Genomic DNA, 25,406 nt, shown 5'->3' on the forward strand with positions numbered 1-25,406 from the left:
CCGTGTGCACAGTGAGGGCAGTGTGCAAAACATACAAAATAGAATACAATTATAAACAGAACTTACAAATTTCCTTAACAGGAGCAATAATGTTTTCTCTCAACAAAACTTCTGTTGAATGCAAGGTGCACTTATTAGATCTGGGCCTCCTCCTCTTGTATAAATTGCTGCCAAATAGTAGTGGAAAATGTACATATAATGAAAAAGGTACGGTTATATACCTACCCATATTTTCTGCACTGCAGGGCCTGGCATTACTTTCCATGCTGGGGGATTCCTTGGGAATGATGAGTACCCTAAATATCGCAAGAATATAGTCTCTCTTTTTATAATATTTATGATCTTGTCTTTCCCAGAATTCACCATGGTGAGTGTGAAATCAACCACATTTAGATGCCACAGGTGGAACATGGTGTAAGATAAGTATATAATCCAACTTTTTTACTAACAGGAACAATTTCCTCCTATAATTATACATCATTTTTAACAGGGGACTCTGATCTACAAAGCAGATCTTGCATTTTATTGCAAGGTCCACTTTAAATAATGCTTCTTTAAGGCTGCATTCACACCTGAACGTTTTGACGCCTGAAGCGCGACGCTCTAAAACGCTAGAGGGGAAAAATACATTATTCTCAATGGAGATGGTTCACATCTCCACTCCAAAACGCCTGACGCCGAACGCCTGAAGCTCAAACAAGTTCCGGACCCTTTTTTTTCGCGCAAATCGGGCGGTTTGGGCGTTTTTGAGCGTTTGTATTTCCCATAGAAAGTAATAGAAACCCTCGATTCAAGCGACTAGCGCGACAACGAGCGTTTGCTACAGGCGTTTTGTCGCTTTAATCAATAGAACATTTCACCCAGGCAGAAGATAAATAAAATCTACCAACATAGCAACAAGTGATGAAAAGATGATAATTTATCCTATTGGCTAAAATAAAAAAACGTCGAAGTACAAAAACATCGGACGACGCTGTATGCAAACGCGCAAATACGCATAAATGCAGCCTAAAACTGATAAGATGTATATAGTTAAAAAATACAAACAAAAAGTTTTAAAAACATAAGAGCTTGCTGTTGGACCATGTTGGCTCTCATCTGCGACCATCATGCTTTGCCTTTATAATTATTTAAAGCTAAATTCAATATTTAAATTCTTACCTGTCACCAAGCAGATGAATTTAGCATCACAACCATCTGACACAGCCCTGGCTTTCAACGTTGTTTCAAAACATGGCTGTGTCTCTTCTGTCAGTTGAGATATAATATTGCAAAATGTGGTCCTGGCAAAGGGAGGTAGGGTGTTAAGTAAGCAGCAAAAAATGTTTTTTTTTTTAATTACAAACATTTATACAAACAATACTAACGCAAATGTAAGAACCACACAACTAGATTTATTAAAGCTAGAACAAAAACAAATGTGTTTTTTTTTCTTCTATCTACAGAATAAAAAATTAATAATATTATCTAAACAGCTGCTATGGGTAAAAACTGAGGTATTTCACTGATCCACCTTTTACAAAATATATTTTATGATTTTTTTTATTTAATAAATGCATTTGTTGGTGTGTATATTTTAAATCTGCCTGGAGTTAAGCTATAACCTAACCCCAAGAATGAACTGATAAGCGCTCAATTATTCATTACGGTGCACATAACAAATGCCCTCTGTACATGTGCACATTGACTAATTTTTTAATTTTGCATCACAGTGCCTGTCCTGTTTTCTTTCTTTTTTTTTTGTTTAACTCACACTTTATTCAACTCTATGTGTGACAGCAAGTTGCAATGCACTATAGCACTTTGGAAAAGTTCAACATGTCACATTTTTTCAGTGCACATCAATGCAGCATGTTGGTGTAAAATAAAGCAATACAGTAAAACCTTGGTTTATGAGCATAATTCGTTCCAGAAACATGCGTGTAATCCAAAGCACTTGTATATCAAAGCAAACTTCCCCATAAGAAGTAATGGAAACTCAAATGATTCGTTCCACAACCATTTATTCATAAGTCCTTCAATTTATAGTACATATAAAAATATTATAGCAATGTGATAGGTTGTGTAACCATAAAATGTCCATCCACACATGGAAACCTCCACAGGGGGCTTAAAAGCAAAATCCAGCAGGAGCTACAGAGTATAAAAAAGAAGAGAGGCGCCTCTAAGTGTAGAAATTTGTTGCTAAATGTTGTACCTTCATTAAATGTAACCATATTGCTACACTTATGCTGCGTACACACGATTGGAAATTCCGACTAGAAAAAAGTGGATTTTTTTCTGACGGAATGTTGGCTCAAACTTGTGTTGCATACACACGGTCACACAAAATTTCAACCGTCAAGAACGCGGTGACATACAACACTACGACGAGCCGAGAAAAATTAAGTTCAATGCTCCCGAGCATGCGTTGACCTTCTTCCGAGAATGCATGTTTTTTTTGTGCGTCTGAATTGCACACAGACGATCGGAATTTCCGACAAGAACTTTTCTTGTCGGAAAAATTGAAAACCAGCTCTCAAATGTTTGTTGTCGGAAATTTCAACAGAAAAAGTCAGATGGAGCCTACACACAGTCAGAATTTCCGACCAAAAGCTGACATCGAACTTTTCTTGTCGGAAATTCCGACCGGGTGTATGCGGCATTAGAGGCACCTCTCTTCTCTTTTATACTAGTATATCAAGACATCGCTTGTATATCAAGTCAAAATTAAAAAAAAAAAAAACGCTATCAAACGAAAGTTACTCTCAAACCAAGCTTTTACTGTAAATATAAAGCAAGTTACACTGTCTACCCATTAGGACTGCAGTAGAAAATGTAGTCCACTGCCATACCGTCCAACTTTCTGAGATGTGAATGAGGGACATCTATTAGTAAAAGTATGTAGGCATAGGAGACACCCCCTGCCCAACCTCCCTATAAGGAGGATTCTACAAAAAAAAGATTGGTTAAACCCACAAGTGTTTTTATTTTATTTTTACCATTACTATTCCTAATACCGGCTTTTCAAATTTACAAATGCAGCAATTTAACTACTTAAGACCCAGACCAAAATGCAGCTAAAGTACCCACCCAGCCAGGTTTTGCGATTCGGCACTGCATCGCTTTAACAGACAATTGCGCGGTCGCGTGACGTGGCTCCCAAACAAAATTGGCGTCCTTTTTTTCCCACAAATAGAGCTTTCTTTTGGTGGTATTTGATCACCTCTGCGGTTTTTATTTTTTGCGCTATAAACAAAAATAGAGCGACAATTTTGAAAAAAATGCTATATTTTTTACATAATAAATATCCCCAAAAAATATATAAAAAACTTTTTTTTCCTCAGTTTAGGCCGATACGTATTCTTCCACCTATTTTTGGTAAAAAAAAAAAGCAATAAGCGTTTATCAGTTGGTTTGCGCAAAATTTATAGCGTTTACAAAATAGGGGATAGTTTTATTGCATTTTTATTCATTATTTTTTTTTTACTACTAATGGCGGCGATCATCGATTTTTTTCATGACTGCGACATTATGGCGGACACTTCGGACAATTTTGACACATTTTTGGGACCATTGTCATTTTCACAGCAAAAAATACATTTAAAATGCATTGTTTACTGTGAAAATGACAGTTGCAGTTTGGGAGTTAACCACAAGGGGGCGCTGAAGGGGTTATGTGTGACCTCATGTGTGTTTACAACTGTAGGGGGGTGTGGCTGTAGGTGTGACATCATCGATTGTGAATCCCTATAAAAGGGATCACACGATCGATGCAGCCGCCACAGTGAAGAACGGGGAAGCTGTGTTTACATACAGCTCTCCCCGTTCTTCAGCTCCGGGGACCGATCACGGGACTCTCATACCTATGAGATTTCATAGGTATGTACTTTTCCTAAAAAGTACCCTTAGACATCAAAAAGTGGGAACTGACATTGTTGGTTTGTTTTAAAAAAAAGTGCAGGCTCTAAGGTATCTTGATCCTTGTTCTTACTACTTAGTAAATCGCTGACCTGGGACAAGTATGCAGGACAGTTTCTTATGCCGCATACAGACGGTCGTTTTTTGTGATGAAAAAAAATGACGTTTTTGAAAACGTCATTTAAAATGATAGTGTGTGGGGAAAATGTCGTTTTATGTCTTCAGAAAAACGACCAAAAAAAAATTCGAACATGCTCGAATTTTTTGTGTCGTTTTTCAAAATGTCATTTTTTGTGTCAATGAAAATGATAGTGTGTGGGCAAAACGACGTTTTTAAACCCGCACATGCCCAGAAGCAAGTTTTGAGACGGGAGGTAAAACTACCATTTATAATGGAGTAAGCACATTCATCACGCTGTAACAGACAAAAAAGCACGAATCGTCTTTTACTAACAAATAACCAGCTAAAAGCAGCCTCAAGGCAAATAGAACTTCCCCTTTAGAGTGCCGTCACTTTGTTCATCATTTTTTAAAATGATGGTGTGTATGCTACATCGTTTTTGAAAATGAAGTTTCAAAAATGTCGTTTTTTTTCATCACTTCAAACGTCATTTTTTTTTCATCACAAAAAACGACCGTCTGTATGCGGCATTAGACTTTGTTGGATGTAGCATCATCCTGCTCAGTGCCTAACTAGATAAAGGAAGATAACAGTCCTGGAACCAGCACTTTTAAAAACAAGTAATCGTAATTAACATTTGTTTGCCCTGTATTTAAAAAATTATATATTAATTGTGAATATATATATATATAGTAAAGACAATGAAACCCTAAGGAAGCATAATAAACAAAACAAAAAAAACTTTCTACATTAACCTACATCCCCCACCCTTTACCTTGTTAAGCTAGGAAATTTCAGTGCCCAAGGCATAGTGTGCGCACCAGGTGTGCCTGGGCACACCCTAATCACCCTGTGAGGTACCAATTCCCCCTGCTTACTGTGTGCCCCCTGTAGTGCTGCCAGCTTCCATCCTCTTCTCTCAGAAGCCGGGAAGGGGCTGGTAAATATTTCATTAACTGGCTCCTTCATTTTCTGAATGAACACAGTGAGTGATCTTTACTAATCGCTCCTGTCTTCATTCTTAACTGAAGCATAGTAAACTGTGTTTACTGCAGGCTGCAGAGAAAGGGACTGGGAAATCTTTGCCCTCAGTTTCTTTTTATGTCGCAAAAGTGAGACATCGGGGGTCTGTTTAAACCCTTGATATTTTACCAAAGCCACATAACGAGGCTCCTAAAAAAAATGGATAGTAAATTAAAAAAAAAGAATATTGTAAAAAATAATGAAAAAAATGATAAAAATAAAAAACTACTGACACCGTCCACTGCCCTACTGACACCAATCTTGCTCTACTGACACCGTCCACTGCTCTGCTGATATGCTTGCATGTGTATTTGTGCTCTAGGGTGCACACCCTAATGCAATAGGCTGCACACACCAATGGCCCAAGGTATTAAATAGTTGTCACTGCAATAGATTCAATTATGTCTTGAGAGCCTTTCAGTGCCAGCATCATGCCTTTAAACTGTCTGGGTTAAAGTTTCAACTGCTGGCAATGACAAGGGTGGGTTTCTTCCAGTGTAAATCCCACTCCCATTGCTTTCATGGGGTGTGGGGATTTATGGTGGCCATACATACTTAAAAAAATGTTTTATTTATTTTAAGATCAAGCTTTTCCAATATAAATAATCAATCTATGGTTTACAACCCATTTGAATGATATTCCATAATGGGGGAAGTGGGTTTTGATCGATAGATAAGATACATTTGTAAGCATCTCTGTTTCCGCCATGTAATCTCGAAAACGCTTTCCCTGACTTGTTCATTCCCCCGACTTGTTCATTCTTTAGTTGGGGTAGGTGGTACACTTTGGTGAGGGTGGGTCAGCCACGCCTCGTGACCTTTGACCTCTGGAAACCCGCCTTCTGACCTTTGACCTCTGGGGGAGGTCCCTGTTCCAATTCCTGAGTCCTAGCCTTATTCTTCAAGGGAAAACCCTAACCCTAACCCAAATATGATTGTATTAACAAAGCATCTTGGTGCTGCTGCTCAATACAAACCCAACAATAACATTCTGCCCTGGCCAATTGAATCAGTTTGATTGAATCTTTTTTCAAATACAGTTAAAATGGATTGGAAGGGAAGTTATGACTATTCAATTGTCTGCAGATTCAAACACATCAAATGGATAATACAGTTGAAGTGTGTTGGGGTACCATTATTCAAATAAATATGTATTGAGTTGAGACCTACAAATGTTATAAAGAAAAGTAATACACAACTGATTGTTCCAGTACATCTTATTTGAGGCTCACATCAGACAAGCCCAATTTTGTTAGGTAAAAAAAAGCCCTTCTCCCTAAAGGGTACACATTTAACACTTCGATCATATGGGATATAATCCCAAATGAAACGCTGCCATAATGACATAAATCCTTATTTCACTTATTGAGGCCATCTACCTTCTGCTGAAGGCCATACGTTATGGTATCAGACCAGCTTGGGGTCTTTTTTGTTTTCTATAAACAAGAGACTTGCGAAACAAATAAATACCACCAATGATATTATCAGTGGATGGACAGTGGTTAGAACCCTGAGAAGCATGGGAATGGATCTGGTAAATCACCGGTATATATATCTTATTTGTTTCCTTTTCATCTGTTAAATATACAATTGAAAACCTTTTGTTTTATCTGTTTGATGAACTCAAAAATGCATGTTGATCTTGCTACTGAGCCCAGTAACTCTCTGTGCTCACTATCAATGCCTTATCAGTTACATTGTTCTCTGAGAACTACAGAACCTCATCCCTTTATGTAATGGACAGTAGGAGCAGAGTTCAGAAGTCCTATCACATTTCAGTTATTACAGAGGGGGGATTGAAAGTGGTCATCTCAAGCTGAAAGTGTATTACTGACAGAATAATCAGGCAAAAATAAATTAAAAAAAAACTCAATAAAAAGATAACGAAAGCAGCTACCACATCTAAGGACTGCTAATCTTCAAAATAATAAATTTTTGTTTTTGAGTTTAGATACCCTTTAACTATAAGCAGCCAGTCAGTTACCTTGTAGCATGCCCAAGGAGCCCCAAAATTTAGGAAGCTCTAGTGATTTTGTTATTTCAGAGACTGCGTCTAAAGCAGCCCATAGATCAGTCATGTTTTTTAACCAGCAGAAAATAGATTGATTCCCCCTTCCATACACTCGATATGGATGGAGGAATCCTCCCACTGGACTATTGTATTCTGACAGTGGGGAGCTTCCCTTCCATCAGAATACACTATTCATTATAACTTCCGGTGGATCTGTCTGTCTGGAAGTGGGAGCGGGTACCTGTCAAAACCAGGTACCTGTACCCCCCCCCCCCACCCAAAACAAGTGCCAATAATAGAAGAGGAGGGGGAGGAGGGCATAACGTGGAGTTTCCCCTTTAGGGTGAAGTTTTGCTTTAAATAAAGAATATACAAAATTCAGAGCCAGCAATCTTATTTTTACCAGTCTTCACTTGTGCTAGATGCCAAGCAAACATCCAGCCTTATGAAAATAGACCTATTACATGTGAGATAAGATGGCAGTGCTGTATTTTAAAATCTAATAATATAAACACCAGGTTCACACTACCTCTCAGGTTCGCTTTAAAGCGGAGGCCTTTTTTGCCCAAAAAAAAACAACTTTGCAAGGCAATACAACAAAGAATTTAACTCTACTCTTTTGCATCTAATTTACATATCTAATAAAATGATTAAGGAATAAGCTAGAGATTTTAGTTCAATATTATGAGATTCAGTTGACACGTAGCATAAAGATGAAATACAAAATGTGTATTTAAATACTTACTGTATATACTCGAGTATAAACATTTTTTGTGCTGAAACTGCCCCCCTCGGCTTATATTCGAGTCACCTTTTTGCGCCTGATCTCCCGGACGTTGGAGACCCTGTACCGGCCGGCCGTAGGTCCCCTGGACCCCAAACTTGGCACATATATAGCCCCACTCCTCTACAAGTGTGCAAAGTTTGTTGTCCGGGGGACCTACGGCCGGGTAGCACAGATTTTTCAAATTCGGACACCCCTTCCATAGACTCCCATGTTAAACGGTAATTTCTCCGGTAACTTTGGGGACCCAGTTACGGCCGGTAAAATTAGGTGCCTCGGCTTATATTCGGGTCGGCTTATACTCGGGTATATACGGTATTATATACTTCATAGTACCATGCAAAAGCAAAAACAATGAGGACTATTCACCAATAGCAAAACATGCATTTATGCTCAATGAATAAGGAGAGCAGAAGCATTACCTTCCAGGCACGTAATGAGCGTAGCGACTGACACTGGATCGGCTGCGACAAGCAGAAACATGCAAAGCCAAAGAGACATTTAATCAGAAAAGCATTAGTTGATGAATTAAGAAGGCAATATAATTTATACATCAGTCAACATCTACTGAATTTTGACTGCATATGACAATTACAGAATTACATTACAACATAAATTACAACATTTTCACAGGGTGGCATATTAGATGGATCATGTAATGGATGAAATAGCATGAATGCATGCAAAAACAGAAGCAATATTTCTTGACAAAATATCCAAATATGAAGACATATGGAGACCGTGGTTTGAGCATTTCCTACCTCCGGGTTTTGATAAAACATTGTTGTCTCCATGAGGAAGTTTGTCCTATAAATATCCTTTCTGGAAATATTCCTCATTCTCCACTTTATCTTACCCTTACCTAAAACTAATTTTAGTTTTACTTTATTTTCTTACAACAAGCTTAACCAATCAAAACAAGGGTCATCTGGAATAGTTGGAAATATAACTTAAAACGGAGGTTCTGCGGCCAATCTTTCTTTTTTTGTGTGTGCATTCAATGGGGTTTCACAAGACAAACTTATACTCACTTGTTTTGTGTCTGCATATATCCCCTGTCCTTTTCCGTGGCAAAAAAGAACTTTTATTATCCGTTCCTGGCTGTTTCAATTTTGCTTGTGGGCATTGTGAAGCCCACAAGCAATCATTTCCTGGAAGCGGTGAATTCTCATCTCCCAGCATTCACCGCTGTATTTCGCGCCTGCGCAGTGTTTACGGCGAGTAGCACCGTAAACTTACTGGTTGTCATCACAATGGGCGGCGTCATTGAAAGTTCACGCCCCATTGTTATGGTATTTCGCTGGACGGCGTAGAGCAATTTCTCTTGGGAAGCATGACACTGTGCTCCCAGGAGACATTGCAGAGAACTCCCAGATTAAATTGCGGCGCCGGGGAAAAGAGTAGAAACGCCTACTCCCGCGGGAGTGAAAACCCAGAAGACGCACTGCAGACAGCTGTACTACGGTAAATAAAACAGAAAAAAAAATGTGGCTATTGAACATGTTGGTAGGGTCAGGAATGTAATCAGATATAGTAATTATTTTGGGTGAAACTCCGCTTTAAAGGTTTGATTATTATTTTTTTAAATAACAAACATATCATACTTACCTCCACTGTGCAGTTCGTTTTGCACAGAGTGGCCCGATCGTCCTCTTCTGGGGTCCCACGGCGGCTCTCGCTGCTTCTCCCCGCAAGAGCTAACCCCCTCTGGGAAGCTCTCTCCCGAGGGGGTCACCTTGAGGGCGCACTTCGGTGTGATACAGTCGGCGGCCATAGCCACCGAGTGTATGACTCGGCCCCCGCCCCACGGTGTCATTAGATTGACAGCAGTGTGAGCCAATGGCTGCGCTGCTATCAATCTATCCAGTATCCAATGAATAGCCAAGAAGAGCCGAGAAGCCCGGGCAACAATCGAGCGTGTTCAGGGGGCTGGGGCGCTAATCGTCAGATGTTTTTTATGCCTTCTATGCATTATGGTGAAAAACATGTACCTTTACAACCCCTTTAATCTCCAAATAATGCCAAGCCAATTAGCATGAACTTGGCACTGGAAAAGTTTTCTAATTTCTCCTAACTATTTTAGGTTATTTGACCTGCTAAATCGAGCAAACGTTATCTTCTTACATTTTCGCTATAATTAAATATTACTTTTTATATTCTCCTTTCTTGATTATATATGATTGTTAATATTAATAGCTAGAATTACATCACTAAATTGTAATGATAACTGAAATGTTACACTTAGGCCCGGTACACACGAGCAAACATGTACGATGAAACCGGTCCGTCGGACCGTTTTCACCGTACATGCCTGCCAGAGGGCTTCTGTACGATGGTTGTACTAACCATCGTACAGAAGTCCGCGCGTAAACAATACGCGGGGCGTGTCCGCGTTGTCGCCGCGACGATGACGCGGCGATGACGCGGAGACGTGGGCGGGCCTGCCATTTAAAGGCTTCCACACATGCGTCGAAGTCATTCGACGCATGCGAGGGACGGCGGGCGCTCGGACATGTACGGTAGGTCTGTACTGACGACCGTACATGTCCTAGCGGGCAGGATTCCAGCGGACGGTTTTAAAACACGTCCAGGAATATTTGCCCGCTGGGAAAAGGCCCGGCGGGCAAATGTTTGCTGGAATTCGGCCCGCTCGCGCCTACACACGACCGAACATGTATGCTGAAACTGGCCCGCAGACCAGTTTCAGCATACATGTTTGGTCGTGTGTACGGGCCTAAGGAATACTCCTTACATTCGGTTCAAATACTTAACAAGAGAAGTATAGTTATAATTTCTTGTTTTAATTTTTTGTAATTTATTCTTTTCATTGTATTGTACAAATATGAACTGTACTATTATTATGACTTTTGTTATGCCTTATGAAAACACAATAAAATATTCAAACAGAAATGGCATGAATGAATGTGCAAAAGCTTTTAGACAGAATATACAGTTGTATTCAAAATTATTCAACCCCCACTGAAATTGATTGTTTTGCCAAGTTTGACATTGATTTTGATCATCCTGTCATCCTGCTTACAATTAAATCAAAGAGGCACGTGTAGGTCAGACAAATATACCATAACATTTATAATGAAATAACCACAAATGTCTTTTCTGTGCTCACATCATTATCAGTTTTATTCAACCCCCAAGTGACATTCAATCTTAGTACTTAGTACAACATCCTTTTACAGTTATAACAGCTTTTAAACTTGAAGCATAGCTTGACACAAGTGTCTTGCAGCGATCTACGGGTATCTTCGCCCATTCGTCATGGGCAAAAGCCTCCAGTTCAGTCACATTCTTAGGCTTGCACACTGCAACTGCTTTCTTTAAGTCCCACCAGAGGTTCTCAATCGGCTTTAAGTCTGGTGACTGCGATGGCCACTCCAAAATGTTCCAGCCTTTAATCTGCAACCATGCTCTAGTGGACTTGGAGGTATGCTTGGGATCATTGTCCTGTTGAAAGGTCCAACGTCTCCCAAGCCTCAGGTTTGTGACGGACTGCATCACATTGTTATCCACTATCTCCTGGTACTGAAGAGAATTCATGGTACCTTGCACACGCTGAAGCTTCCCTGTACCTGCTGAAGCAAAACAGCCCCAAAGCATGATTGACCCCCCGCCATGCTTCACAGTAGGCAAGGTGTTCTTTTCATCATAGGCCTTGTTCTTCCTCCTCCAAACATAGCGTTGATCCATGGGCCCAAACACTTCTAATTTTGTTTCATCAGTCCACAGAACACAATCCCAAAACTTCTGTGGTTTGTCCACATGATTTTTGCATACTGCATTCGACTCTTCTTATTCTTTGGAGACAGCAAGGGGGTGCGCCTGGGAGTTCTGGCATGGAGGCCTTCATTACGCAGTGTGCGCCGTATTGTGTGAGCAGAAACTTCAGTACCCACATCTGACAAATCTTTTCTCAGTTCCTCAGCAGTCACAAGGGGACTTTTCTCCACTCTACGCTTCAGGTAGCGCTCAGCAGTCGAAGTCAGCACCTTCTTTCTGCCACGACCAGGTAGTGTTTCAACAGTGCCCTTTGGCTTGAATTTGCGAATGATGCTTCCTATGGTGTCTCTTGGTATGTTTAACATCTTTGCAATCTTCTTATAGCCATTGCCCTTCCTGTGAAGAGTAATCACCTCTTCTCTTGTCTTCCCGGACCATTCTCTTGACTTCACCATGTTTGTAACCACACCAGTAAATGTCTAGAAGGAGCTGAGTATCACAGTCATTTTAAAGCTGCCTGATTGGTGCTTATTAGGCTTTATTGCTGCTCCCTGACATCCACAGGTGTTTTCTATACCTGATTGAAAACACTTCAATGAACCTCTGTTCTTCAGAGTGGTAGTCTTTAAGGGGTTGAATAATTGTGTAAATGAAGAATTCACAAAAAAAACATTTACTACTGTATTACAAAACCAATTGATGTCATTTTAGTTGCATATGGTTCTTTAAGAAGTCCTTGTAGGATTTCATTCTGAATACAATTACAAATGTACACTAAGGGCCAGATCCACAGAAACCTGGCGCAACTTAAAAAATCCCATTTAAGTTACACTGCCTTAAAATTTCTACCTAAGTGCCCGATCCACAAAGCACTTACCTAGAAATTTCAGGCTGTGTAACTTAAATCCGGCCGGCGCAAGGCGTTCCTATTCAAATGGGGCGAGTCCCATTTAAATGAGGCGCGCTCCCGCGCCGGCCGTACTGCGCATGCGCGAAGTTACGTTACGCCGAGTTTTGTGGATCGCGCCGGGTAAAAAAAAGTTGCGTCGGGAAAAAAAAAATTAAAAAAAAAATTGACAGCGTCGCTCGGCATGCATTCCTGAGGGAGAACTCCATGCCAATTTTCAAAGAAAAAACTGCATGGGTTCCCCCCCCAGGAGCATACCAGGCCCTTAGGTCTGGTATGGGTTGTAAGGAGACCCCCCTACGCTGAAAAATCGACGTAGGGGGTCCCCCTACAATCCATACCAGACCCGTATCCAAAGCACTCTACCCGGCCGGCCAGGAATGGGAGTGGGGACGAGCGAGCGCCCCCCCCCTCCTGAGCCGTACCAGGCCGCATGCCCTCAACATGGGGGGGTTGGGTGCTCTGGGGCAGGGGGGCGCACTGCGGGCCCCCCCACCCCAGAGCACCCTGTCCCCATGTTGATGAGGACAGGACCTCTTCCCGACAACCCTGGCCGTTGGTTGTCGGGGTCTGCGGGCGGGGGGCTTATCGGAATCTGGGAGTCCCCTCAAATAAGGGGGCCCCCAGATACCGGCCCCCCACCCTAAGTGAATGGATATGGGGTACATCGTACCCCTACCCATTCACCTGGAGGCAAAGTGATAGTTATTAAACACACAACACAAGGGTTTTTAAAATCATTTATTAGTCTGCTCCGGAGGCCCCCCCTGTCTTCTTTAGCTCTAATACCAGGGGGGGCTTCTTCTTCCTCTCTCCGGGGGTCTTCTCCGCTCTCCGGGGGGGGCTTCTCCTTCCGCTCTCCGGGGGGGTCTTCTCCGCTCTCCGGGGGGGTCTTCTCCGCTCTCCGGGGGTCTTCTTGTATCTTCGCCGCTCTCCGCTGTTGACTCGGCGCACCCCGGTTCTTCTCCAGCTGTCCGGTGCCTTCTCCTTCAGCGCTGGCTGCCTGCTATCTTCGTGTGTTAGCTCAATTACTAGCAGGCAGCCAGCGCGGTCTTCTGTGATGTCATCTTCTTCTCTTCTCTTCTTCTCCCTTCTTCCGATGTTGACCCGACGCCTCTTCTCGCTGCAATGATGGAAGCGCGCCTTGCATCCCATTTATATAGGCCTCACCGTCCCATCATGCTCCGGTAGGTACCCACGTGGGTAGGCACCCACCACGTGGGTACCTACCGGAGCATGATGGGACGGTGAGGCCTATATAAATGGGATGCAAGGCGCGCTTCCATCATTGCAGCGAGAAGAGGCGTCGTGTCAACATCGGAAGAAGGGAGAAGAAGAGAAGAGAAGAAGATGACGTCACAGAAGACCGCGCTGGCTGCCTGCTAGTAATTGAGCTAACACACGAAGATAGCAGGCAGCCAGCGCTGAAGGAAAAGGCACCGGACAGCTGGAGAAGAACCGGGGTGCGCCGAGTCAACAGCGGAGAGCGGCGAAGATACAAGAAGACCCCCGGAGAGCGGAGAAGACCCCCCCGGAGAGCGGAGAAGACCCCCCCGGAGAGCGGAAGGAGAAGCCCCCCCCAGAGAGCGGAGAAGACCCCCGAGAAAGGAAGAAGAAGCCCCCCCTGGTATTAGAGCTAAAGAAGACAGGGGGGCCTCCGGAGCAGACTAATAAATGATTTTAAAAACCCTTGTGTTGTGTGTTTAATAACTATCACTTTGCCTGCAGGTAAATGGGTAGGGGTACGATGTACCCCATATCCATTCACTTAGGGTGGGGGGCCGGTATCTGGGGGCCCCCTTATTTGAGGGGGCTCCCAGATTCCAATAAGCCCCCCGCCCGCAGACCCCGACAACCAACGGCCAGGGTTGTCGGGAAGAGGTCCTGTCCTCATCAACATGGGGACAGGGTGCTCTGGGGTGGGGGGGCCCGCAGTGCGCCCCCCTGCCCCAGAGCACCCAACCCCCCCATGTTGAGGGCATGCGGCCTGGTATGGCTCAGGAGGGGGGGGGCGCTCGCTCGTCCCCACTCCCATTCCTGGCTGGCCGGGTAGCGTGCTTTGGATACGGGTCTGGTATGGATTGTAGGGGGACCCCCTACGTCGATTTTTCGGCGTAGGGGGGGTCTCCTTACAACCCATACCAGACCTAAGGGCCTGGTATGCTCCTGGGGGGGAACCCATGCCGGTTTTGATTTTACAAATTGCCGTGGGGTTCTCCCTCAGGAATGCATACCAAATGCCGTCGCTTGAATGTGCTTTTACAAGGTGTTACTAACTTTACACTTTGTAAAAGCAGCCCTAATTTTACACTTGCAAACTAAAACTTACGGCGAAAAAACGAAGCTGAAAAGCTTTGTGGATCGCCCTAAGTGCTAATTTGCATACCAGAAGCGGCATTTCGACTCAAAATGCCCCCAGCGGCGGATGCGGTACTGCATCCTAAGATCTGACAGTGTAAGTCCCTTACACATGCCGGATCTTCTGCCTAACTTTGGAAAACTGATTCTGTGGATCAGTTCCAAAGTTAGAACCAGGGATACGACGGCGTAACAGCAGTTACTCCGTCGTATCTCTTTTGAGGATCTGGCCCTAAATTCCCTAAAACCCTTTACAGCATTGGGGGGTTGAATAATTTTGAACACAACTGTATAAGAAGCAAATTGTGCCTATTTTGACTTGATAAGCAATTAAAATGATTTGACATTTTATAAACTTGATCTTTCAAAAACTTGTGGGCAGATGCAGTCTACTTTCTTCATTGCAGGTGGCACTAATCCGCAGTGGCCTTGTAGCTGGAGAGTAAGTCAAGAGGAACATAGTTCCTCTATGGTTTCCTGGGTCACTGGGGAAGCAATCCGGTTGTATGCTGCCACCCCATGTGACTCAGGCAGCCATCTTGGATCCCAGACTTGGTGTTCTTTTGCAAGTTGGTAGAGTAATGACAGGTACCCAGTCTTTTAGGGACAGCACTAGTGGTAGGAGAGAGGTTCCTGACAAGGAGGGAAAGCATAGGGTCACAACTCCTTTGGACATCATTCCATTTGGGCAGGAGACAGCCAGGTCACATTCTGCCCTCTAAAAACACGCTGTCAGTGCAGCTGATACTTGCTCTCTTCCCATTACTGGAGACCTTAAGGCCTTGTACACACGATCAGTACAAACTGATGAAAACGGACTAAAGTTCAGTTTCATCAGTCCAAACCTACCGTGTGTATGGCCCATCAGACTTTTGTCCTTCAGTCCAAAGTTTTAGAACTTGCTTTAAAATCGGACTGATGGACGCCTGACCGATCGGTCGAAACCGATGGTTAGTATGCAAAAGCATCGGTTCAAAACCTGCACATGCTCAGAATCAAGTCGACGCATGCTTGGAAGCATTGAACTTCGTTTTTTCAGCACGTCGTTGTGTTTTACGTCACCGCGTTGGCTTGATCGGATTTTGAACTGATGGTGTGTAGGCACATCAGACCATCAGACTTCAGCCTTCAGTCCGTTTTCATCGGATGGACTGATCGTGTGTACAGGGCCTAAGTGTAGCCGGTTGGGTAGCCTTCCCACTGGGTTTGTTGTGAACTGTTGCTGTACTGTTTCAAAGTATTTTCATTGCACCCCCAACTACAATCTTAATTAACTTTTTTAGGCTGTCATTCAATCTTATAATAATAGATATATAAAAAAAAAAATTAGCTTAGAGGAGAAATATTTCTAGAGGATCATGGCACTTCCCTTTGTCATCTGAATAATAACATTGATTTATTAATGGAATATAGACTGATCACTTTGCAAGGGAATTTTTCCCAGAGTTAGTGATTGGGGTAAAGCTCTGAGTGAGTGAGTGAGTGAAAAACTTGTATAGCGCTACAAATGCGAACTGAATCGCCTCAAGGCGCTTGGTATCCATTTCCTTCTAATTTGGCCTTCAGAATAGGTGGGTCTTGAGTTTTTTTCTGAAGGCCTGGTGATTCACTTCCGTTCGGATATTGGTTGGTAATGCGTTCCACAGTCGGGGTCCTTGGACTGAAAATCTTCGTTCTCCTTTGGTCTTGTAGCGGGCCTTGGGGATTTGAAGTAGATTTTGGTTAGTTGATTGGAGAACGCGATTGGGGTTGTGGTATTTTTTTTTCTCACATAAATATTGGGGAGCGATTCCTTGTACACATTTGTGCGTCAGGCAGAGGGCCTTAAATGTGATCCGGTCCTTCACGGGCAGCCAGTGGAGGGACCTGAGGGAGGGAGTGATTGATTCCCAGGTTTTTTTTCCTGTTACAACTCTGCTGTTGCCTTTGGTAAAAAAAAAAAAAACATATACAGTATCTTTGTGGTTACAGCAACATGGTCATCCAACCCATGATAGGTTCTCAAAATATTTCTATTGCAAACAAGGGTGGAATCAGGATCTATAACCATAGGATGATACAGCTGCAGTAAGCGCTTAAACCTTCCTTCCTGGTTTCCTAGGAATTTCAAGAAGCCTGAAACTTAAACGAAACTCGGATCTTCACCCAAAACTGAGATTTGTGTTCTTCACAGACTTTATTTTTGTTTGTATTGGCTACAATTTCTTTACTTAATCTTCAGCTGGAATTTCTGTTGTTTATCACTCTGGTACACCGGATGGGAGTTAGGATTGAGATCTGGATTGAGATCTGGTGAGTGTGGAGGCCATTGGAGTACAGTGACCTCATTCTCATGTTCAAGAAACCAGTGGTGAGATGATTTGAGCTTTGTGACATTATCCTGCTGGAAGGAGCCATCAGAAGATGGGTACACTGTAGTCATAAAGGGATGAACATGGTCAGCAACACTACTCAGGTAGGCCGTGGCATTTAAATGATGCTCAATTCTTACTAAGGGGCCCATTACACCACCACCACCACAAGCCTGAACTGTTGATACAAGGCAGGATGGATCAATGCTTTCATGTTGTTTACGCCAAATTCTGACCCTATCATCTGAATGTTGCAGCTGAAATCAAGACTCATCAGACCAGGCAACGTTTTTCCAATCTTCTATTGCCCAATTTTGGTGGGCCTGTGCGAATCGTAGCCTCAGCTTCATATTCTTAGCTGGCAGGAGTGGCGCCCAGTGTGGTCTTCTGCTGCTGAAGCCTATCTGCTTCAAGGTTCCATGTGTTGTGCATTCAGTGATGGTATTCTGCATACCTTGGTTGTAATAAGTGGTTATTTGAGTTAATGTTGCCTTTCTATCATCTCAAACCAGTCTGCCTATTCTCCTCTGACCTCTAACATCAACAAGGTATTTTTCCTCTACACAGCCGCGACTCACTGGATATTTTCTCTTTTTTGGATCATTCTCTGAAAACCTGAGAGATGGTTGTGCGTGAAAATCCCAATAGATCAGCAGTTTTTGAAATACTCAGACAAGCCTGTCTGGCGCCAACAACCATGCCATGTTCAAAGTCACTTAAATTATTTTTCTTTCCCATTCTGATGCTCGGTTTGAACTTCAGCAAGTGGTCTTCACCACATCTAGATGATAAATGCATTATGTTGCTGCCAAGTGATTGGCTGATTAGCAATTTGTGTTACTAAGCAATTGAACAGGTGTACCTAATAAAAGTGTCCGAAGAGTGTATGTATGATTGCCATTGGTAAACTCCCCTTCTGAAAATACTAGTGACCTGGTTGTCAGGTTGACATTCATCTTCATTACTTATGTCACTAATTCTGAACATATATAGACACCTGTAATTCTTTTTTCTTTCCCGTTTTCATTTACGAAAACCTTGTTCCGGGTCTGTGAAGTTTTAAAGTCAGTCGCAGCCAGCGAACCAACTTTTTTCAGATAGAGAAGTACGTATATTCCTCATGACAGGTGTACTTTAAGGGTTTCTTCAGAACTTCGCAATGTAACCTAGCCCGGTCATTTGGCCCAGTTGCAGACTTGTTCTCTTCTCTTTTAGCTGCCAAACCTGACAGAACATTTGCTATTTCTAAATCTTTCACCTCAAGTAACCAAAGACACAGTCAAACTTGCCATAAGCATGTGTTAGATAGCTTATATAGTATACATGCAAAATATTGTAGTGTGAGATAAGTACCTGATTAGAATGCATAAGCACTTCCCGTCAATGTAGCATGCACAGTGACATTGATGCAACTTTTGTAAATTACTGAAAATATTGTGAACTCAGGGGTCTGCCAACAAAAAAATCTTGGACCAGGCTACCAAGGATTAGGCTGTCTGCAACCCTGCTTTGAACAAATTTATTTGAGGTACATCACACTTGATCCTACAATGTTTCCTAGGAAAATTACCCTCTGTCAGGTTTTTAGTGCTGAAATTAAAAAAAGAAAGATTGGCCTAGTGCATTATCCAACAAATATTTATTAAAAATAGGTAACTATAAAATCTACTCACAAACAAAGGTGATAAAGGCGCTCATTAAGTCACAACATGTGACTAGACACTCCCAGACCACCTGGAACCACTGTGGGGGGAGGAGGAAACCTAGCCTAGGTTCCTGCTGACTGACACGTTTTGAAGGAAAATCCTTCTTATTCAGAGCCAGCAGGAACCTAGGCCAGTTTTTCTTCCCCCCACACTGGTGGTTTCAGGTGGTCTGGTGGTGTTTAGTTACATGTTGTGGCTTGTTGAGCACTTTTATCACCTTTGTTTGTGAGTAGATTTTATTGTTACCTATCTCTAATAAATATTTGTTGGATAATCCACTAGGCCAGTGCGCCCTTTTTCTTGTATTCATTTCTGCAGTGCTGTAAGGACTAGACATGTGCACACTGAAATATTTTGTTTCGGAATTTCGTTTTCGAACGAAAAATAAATTTACAGTATTGAGTTACTCTCGAAATTTGTTTTTATTCATTTTGTTTCGTTAAAAAATGCATTTGTCTGAAAATCCGAATTCATTAAGGTCGAACCTGTCATTGAAGGCTTTAAGGCCCAGATTCTCAAAGGATTTACGACAGGGTATCGCCATGTACGCCGTCGTAAGTCCGAATGAGAGCCGTTGTATCTATGCGGCTGATTCTTAGAATCAGTTACGCATAAATTCGGCTAAGATACGAGCGGCGTAAGTCTCTTACACCGTCGTATCTTAGGGTGCATATTTACGCTGGCCGCTAGGTGGCACTTCCGTAGATTTCCGCGTCGAATATGCTAATGAGCTAGATACGCCGATTCACGAACGTACGTGCGCCCGGCGTATCAAGATACGTTGTTTACGTAAGACATACGCCGGCATAAAGTTACCCCTCATAAAGCAGGGGTAAGTCATGTTAGGTATGGATGGCGGAAACGTCGGAACAGCGTTGTGTTTTACGTTGTTTGCGTAAGTCGTCCGTGAATGGGGCTGGGCGTAAGTTAAGTTCACGTCGACTAGGCATTGAGCAGGCGCAATTTAATTTGAAAATTCGACGTGATACTGAGCATGCGCGCATGTGCCATTCGATTAAAGCGTCATTTACGTGGGCTCACAAAACATTTACATACAACACGCCCTCTACCAGCCTAGTTTGAATTAGGCGGGCTTACGCCGTATCAGATGCACTACGCCGCCGTAACTTAGAGCTGTACATACTCAGATGTTTCTAAGTTACAGCGGCATAGTGTATCTGAGATACGCTACGCCCGCCTAAAGATAGGCGCTTTTTTGAGAATCTGGGTCATAGTGTCTGTCGAATGTTCTAAGAAGATTCGACGGAATAGCTAAACTGTACGACGTCGCAATCGTACATTTCCGGTCGAATATTCTGCCTACAAGCTATAGTAGAATTCTAATGTTGTATGACACTAGTAATAATTATATTTATAAATGATTATTACTAGTCAACCAACATTCAAATTCTTCTATAGCCTATGGGCCAATGGGCCATACAGTTTAGCTGCTTCGTTGAGTCTTCTTAGAACTTTCGACAGACACCATAAGCCTTCAGTGACAGATTCAACGTTTGTATGTTTTTCGCTGCTTCGTCGAATCTTCGACGTTCATGTCGAATGGTCTACCACAACACTATCTCTATAATGTCGAATCTTCATGTCTCTATAATGTCGAATCTTTTCTCTCTATGTCAAATCTTTTCTCTCTATGTAGAATAATCTTGGACTAATAGAGTTAGGTTAGGCACATTCGACCGCAGATCAGATAGACACAGATCGCTTTTGTCAGCGTCATGCCGAATCTCCTATCTATATCGAGCTGTTGTAGCAATTTTTATGTCGGATATTTTGGATTTCGGATTCTGCGTGTTAGTTTTTGTTTGTTAAAAAGATAACGAAATACCCCAAATTCGGACCAAAATGCATTCGGACGAAAACGAATGCACACGTCTAGTAAGGACAATCCTAGTCCTAGAGGGCAGCAAGGCTATCGAGGAATATCCATATATGCATGGTGGGACGGTCCATGGTGCGACGGCCCGCGGGCAGCATGTCACGTCTCCCCCCCAGCGGTGCTGTGTCTGAAAGCCGCCGCCCCCCCGTGATAAAAACTCGGGCAGTGATTGGCCAGACTGGCCGCACTTACTACAACTGCCGGAGGCGGAGCCTAATGCTCCGCCCACCTTCCCCCACGCAATCCTTCCTACCCGGGCTCTGTGGACTGGATTAGAGAGTGAGGGGAACTTACATGCAGACCAGCTAGCCCGCCTAGCAAGCACTATTGCATCCTCCTCCTAAATAATGTTAAGTGCACTAGTTCCAGTGCAAGTGTTGATGGGCACAGCTGGCAGCATTTGATGGGCATGAGTGGCTGCATTTGACGGGGTACAAGTGGCGGCATTTGATGGGCAGGAGTGGCTGCATTTGATTAGGCACAAATGGCTGTATTAGATGGGGCAGGAGTGGCTGTATTAGATGGTGCACAAGTGGCTGTATTTGACGGGCACAGTGGCTGCATTTGATGGGCACAGTGGCTGCATTTGACGGGGTACAGTGGCTGCATTTGATGGGCACAGTGGCTGCATTTGATGGGCACAGTGGCTGCATTTGATGTGCACAGTGGCTGCATTTGATGGGCACAGTGGCTGCATTTGATGGGCACAGTGGCTGCATTTGACGGGTACAGTGGCTGCATTTGATGGGCACAGTGGCTGCAATTGATGATTTTTTTTTCAGTATTTTTTAGTTTGTTTGCGCCCCTCCAAAGATTTGGAGCACCACATCTCATCATTAACCGCCGCCAAGCACAGCCGCGCCCCCCCCCCCCCCCCCGGGCTGCTCAGTCTAAAATGCCCAGGCCTATTTTTTGTCCCAGTCCGGGCCTGATTGAGTCCATTCATGTATGCACAGGAGTATTTCTGCTGTAGGCTTTTATTGCTGTCTGTGTGCACACTGGGTAGAATTTACCCTTTCTGTGTGTACTGAAGGTTTTTTTTCTGGTATACAAAGTGATAGGAAATCCACATTATTATTATTTTTTTATGTCAATACATTTTCATTGAAATTAATATAGAACAGTACTAAAAAGAACAAACAGACTTTGGTTACTTAAGAAAACACAGACCCAGGATAGACTGGTCACGCAGGGCTTAATGCAGTCAACATACATTAGTGCAGTATTGTGTTACGTCCCCAGGAAAGGAATCGCATTCAGTTAAGCCAGTATAGCAACATTATTACTGCTTTCAACACATGGTATCCATTGTTTATCAAAGGATGATCATGCTATATATTTATGGGAAAACATATTTTCAAAAAAGTAAACATTAACCAATTCTATGACTTACAAGGGATTTGGTGCTATATCCTGTCTCCAGGTTTATGACCTTCCTATAAGATTAATGAAAGTAGTCCATTCCTAAATGCAAAACCATCTGAGCTGGGTCTGGCTGTGTCAGGATACAAGGGAGGTCAGATATAATAGTGAAGATCTTCCTTCAAAAGCCGGTGAGGTTCTTGCACAACCAAAATATGTGGAGTAGGTTCTCAACCTGTCCACAGCCTCTCCAGCAAAGGGAGGAAGTAGAGGAAGAACATTTTGAAAGTTGGTATGGGGTCAGACTTACCATACTGGTAATTTGTTTTTGTGTGAGCTCCCAATGGGTAACACAATGGGGTAGATTTGCTAAAACTGGAGCACTCGGAGTCTGGTGCAGCTGTGCATGGTAGCCAATCAGCTTCTAACTTAAACAAAAGTACAGTTTAAAATTCCTAGCATTATATGTTAAAGAAGCTACCCCATAGGCATCACCACAACCACCTTGGGGCCATTCGATAAGTCAACATATGACTTAAGTACATATAAGCAACAACATCAAAGATGGGCCTGGTGTAGGTTAATGTCACGGGTAGGAGAGCTCAACGCTCAATGCTCTACATGTTTTGCGCTGTAAGCGCTTCTTCAGGAGTTTCAGGTAAGAACTATAGGAAGTACCTTGGGTAATCCTGCAATAGTAAGGAGGCATGGACCAGAGGGTCTGAGATCCAACACAGTGGGCAGCAGATGTACTGAAATAAATAGTGGATGGTGGCAGATAGACCAGGGATTTAAGAGGAGGGAAAAAAAGGGTAAGGGGAGAAGGGGGAGGTACAGAGGTGAAAATTAGGTCAGGGTAGCCAGTATCATATGGGGTCCATCAGGAGAACCAGGTGGTTCTGAAATGGATTTCACCCCAATATTTCTCAAAAACTGCTGCTCATTCCAATGTGTAATAGAAGCCAGTCCGCAGTGTGTGTGATGCACGCTCCTGTTGTCTGCTCTCTCATATGCATGCCTGTGGTGAATCATATGGGGTAGCTTCTTTAGCATTTAATGCTAGGAATTTTTCAACTGCACTTTTGTTTGTTAATTTTAAACCTACTTTTGTGTCAATAAACGACTATATATTTTAAGATATTTGTGTCACTGTGGTGCCTAAAAAGTCCATCTAGAGTCTACTTTTCCAATTTGTCTTTAACAGGAGCTGAGCTGAGGGCCTGGATGAGATTGCTAGTGGACTTTTGCTGGAGCCTGGAGGGCACTGTCCTGAAGTCTTGGTCTGAAGAAGGATCTATTATCTGCCTCACTGAGTATCTATCTGTGGATCCTAGGTGGCAGATAGCTCCTGGGGCATTCTAACACCTGATTTGGGACTGTAGTGTGTTGCTCCCGTAAGGATTTTCTGTTACCCTAAAGTTTCTCTTCTTTTCTCCAAGTTCTTCATCATACATTCTAAAAAGACATCCCCTAGACCAGTGGTTCTCAACCTTTCTAGTGTTGTGACCCCTTGATAACATTTCACAACTTGTGGGGACCCCTAAAGGTTAAATTATTTTCGTAGCATGGAGCCCGTACTACAATGGTGTCTCGCAGCAGTGACACCTATGCTAAAATCAGGAGATAGGGTCTCCTCCAGCCCCTCCCACCTCACAATCCTCACCAGTCAGCGGATCTCTAGTCTACTGCCCCCCAGCCATGCCCTGAACTGAATGGGCGGCTGCAAAGAGGCTAAGTGGGTGGGCGCGGGCTCTAGGAACAGCCCAACTGGGTGGCCGAGAAAAGGCTGGGAGATTGGTGTGGGCTTCAGAAACAGGCAAGGATTTGGTGATCCCTGGCAAATCATCATTCGACCCCCACGGGGGTCCCAACCCCCAGGTTGAGAACCACTGCCCTAGACTGAGCCTGTATTGGTGTGCAGTGGATCTGTGCTAGTGAGATTGAAAGCCTCTGTGGCTGTGCTGATAAGGAAGACCTGGGTCAAATTCAGCAGCCCCTTTAGGGTAAGCGATACATTATAATTAATGTTTTAGGCAACTGTGCTGAAAAGATCGATTATGTATAGAGCAGCAACAGATAAGGATCTGGCATACAGTTTGGCACAATTCTTGCACTGTTATAGTTAAACTGGAGATATTTTAATAAAATTAGAATTTTGCTTTTATGATAGGACTGTAACATAATCCATTTCACCTTACCTTACTAGGGGATCATTTATAAAATGCAAACTTGTCACCACCTACAGCACACTCTGAAAACCCATCTGTTGTACAGAGCTATTCTGCATCCTCTAGACCAGAACCAGTTGTTCCCAGGTGCTAGTCAATGGATACTTGTAGACTGTCTATCAATGCCCTCATATAATTATAGCAACTGAAAATTGGCAGCAAGTTGGCCCCAGGACAGCATCTAAGTGTTGTGTAACATATGAAATATGTAAGTAGCACATGATAATTACTTAATAGCTAATCAGTCTCATGCCTGTGTACTTATAATGTAAACATTGACCAGAGGCAAGTTGGTGTTATCTTTAAAGTTAGTTAAAAAATTAAAATGTAGACATATTTTTGCAGATCTATGTGTATGTGTAACCAACTGAGCATGTTTAGGTTCATGTATAGAGCTAATGAAATAGAGTTAATGAAACTGACAGCCAGGACAGTAGCTATGTTTAGGATTGCTTTTGTTTTTACAACATAAAATAATTCATAAAAAGTAGCCAGGTCAGTGGAATAGCAAATACTTTGCATTGTTTTTACACATACTGTATAACCTTAAAGGGGTTGTAAAGGAAACATTTTTTTTCATAATAAGCATCCTTTACCTGCAGACATTCCTCTTTTCACTTCCTCATTGTTAGTTTTTGCTCAGAAGTTGCTCTATTTCTTCTCTGTTCTGTTCACTTCCTGCTTGTCTGATTTTACTGACCACCGTGATGGGAGGCTTTACTGCGGTGGTCAGTAACATGCTCACCCCCTCCTGGGAACTACATCAGTGGGGCAGGACGCTCTCTACGTGTTAGAGACTTCAAGGAAGTGTGAATTACTGGGCGTGCCGCAATTCATACTGGGAAATGTAGTTCTTACATGAACGAACGATGCAAACCAGGAAGTGAATGAGAGAACAGAAACTAGAATGCCGGAGGTGATATAGATGAAGGAATTTAATAGGTATTTACCCGTTTTTTAACAGAATCATTACACTATTCTGTCTGTCTACCTTGCAGACATTAATTTTAGGCAACCATTTTT

The 25,406-nt window shown here is 42.9% G+C and overlaps 1 protein-coding gene across 2 annotated transcripts in view; it reads right to left on the minus strand.

Annotated features, from left to right (window-relative positions):
• The window catches only part of ALPK3 (alpha kinase 3), a 162,563-nt gene that overhangs the window by 91,715 nt on the left and 45,442 nt on the right, over window positions 1-25,406 (minus strand). The window contains exons 3-4 of one of the 2 annotated variants that reach the window (XM_040343099.1): window positions 8,262-8,303; window positions 1,162-1,283 (exon numbers count right to left, since the gene is read on the minus strand). In XM_040343099.1, the coding sequence (XP_040199033.1) occupies window positions 1,162-1,283; window positions 8,262-8,303 (164 nt within the window). The remainder of the gene's footprint in view (window positions 1-1,161; window positions 1,284-8,261; window positions 8,304-25,406) is intronic. The other variant, XM_040343100.1, reaches the window with a different exon arrangement.

Source organism: Rana temporaria, chromosome 3, assembly GCF_905171775.1.
Source record: "Rana temporaria chromosome 3, aRanTem1.1, whole genome shotgun sequence".
NCBI classification, from domain to species: domain Eukaryota; kingdom Metazoa; phylum Chordata; class Amphibia; order Anura; family Ranidae; genus Rana; species Rana temporaria.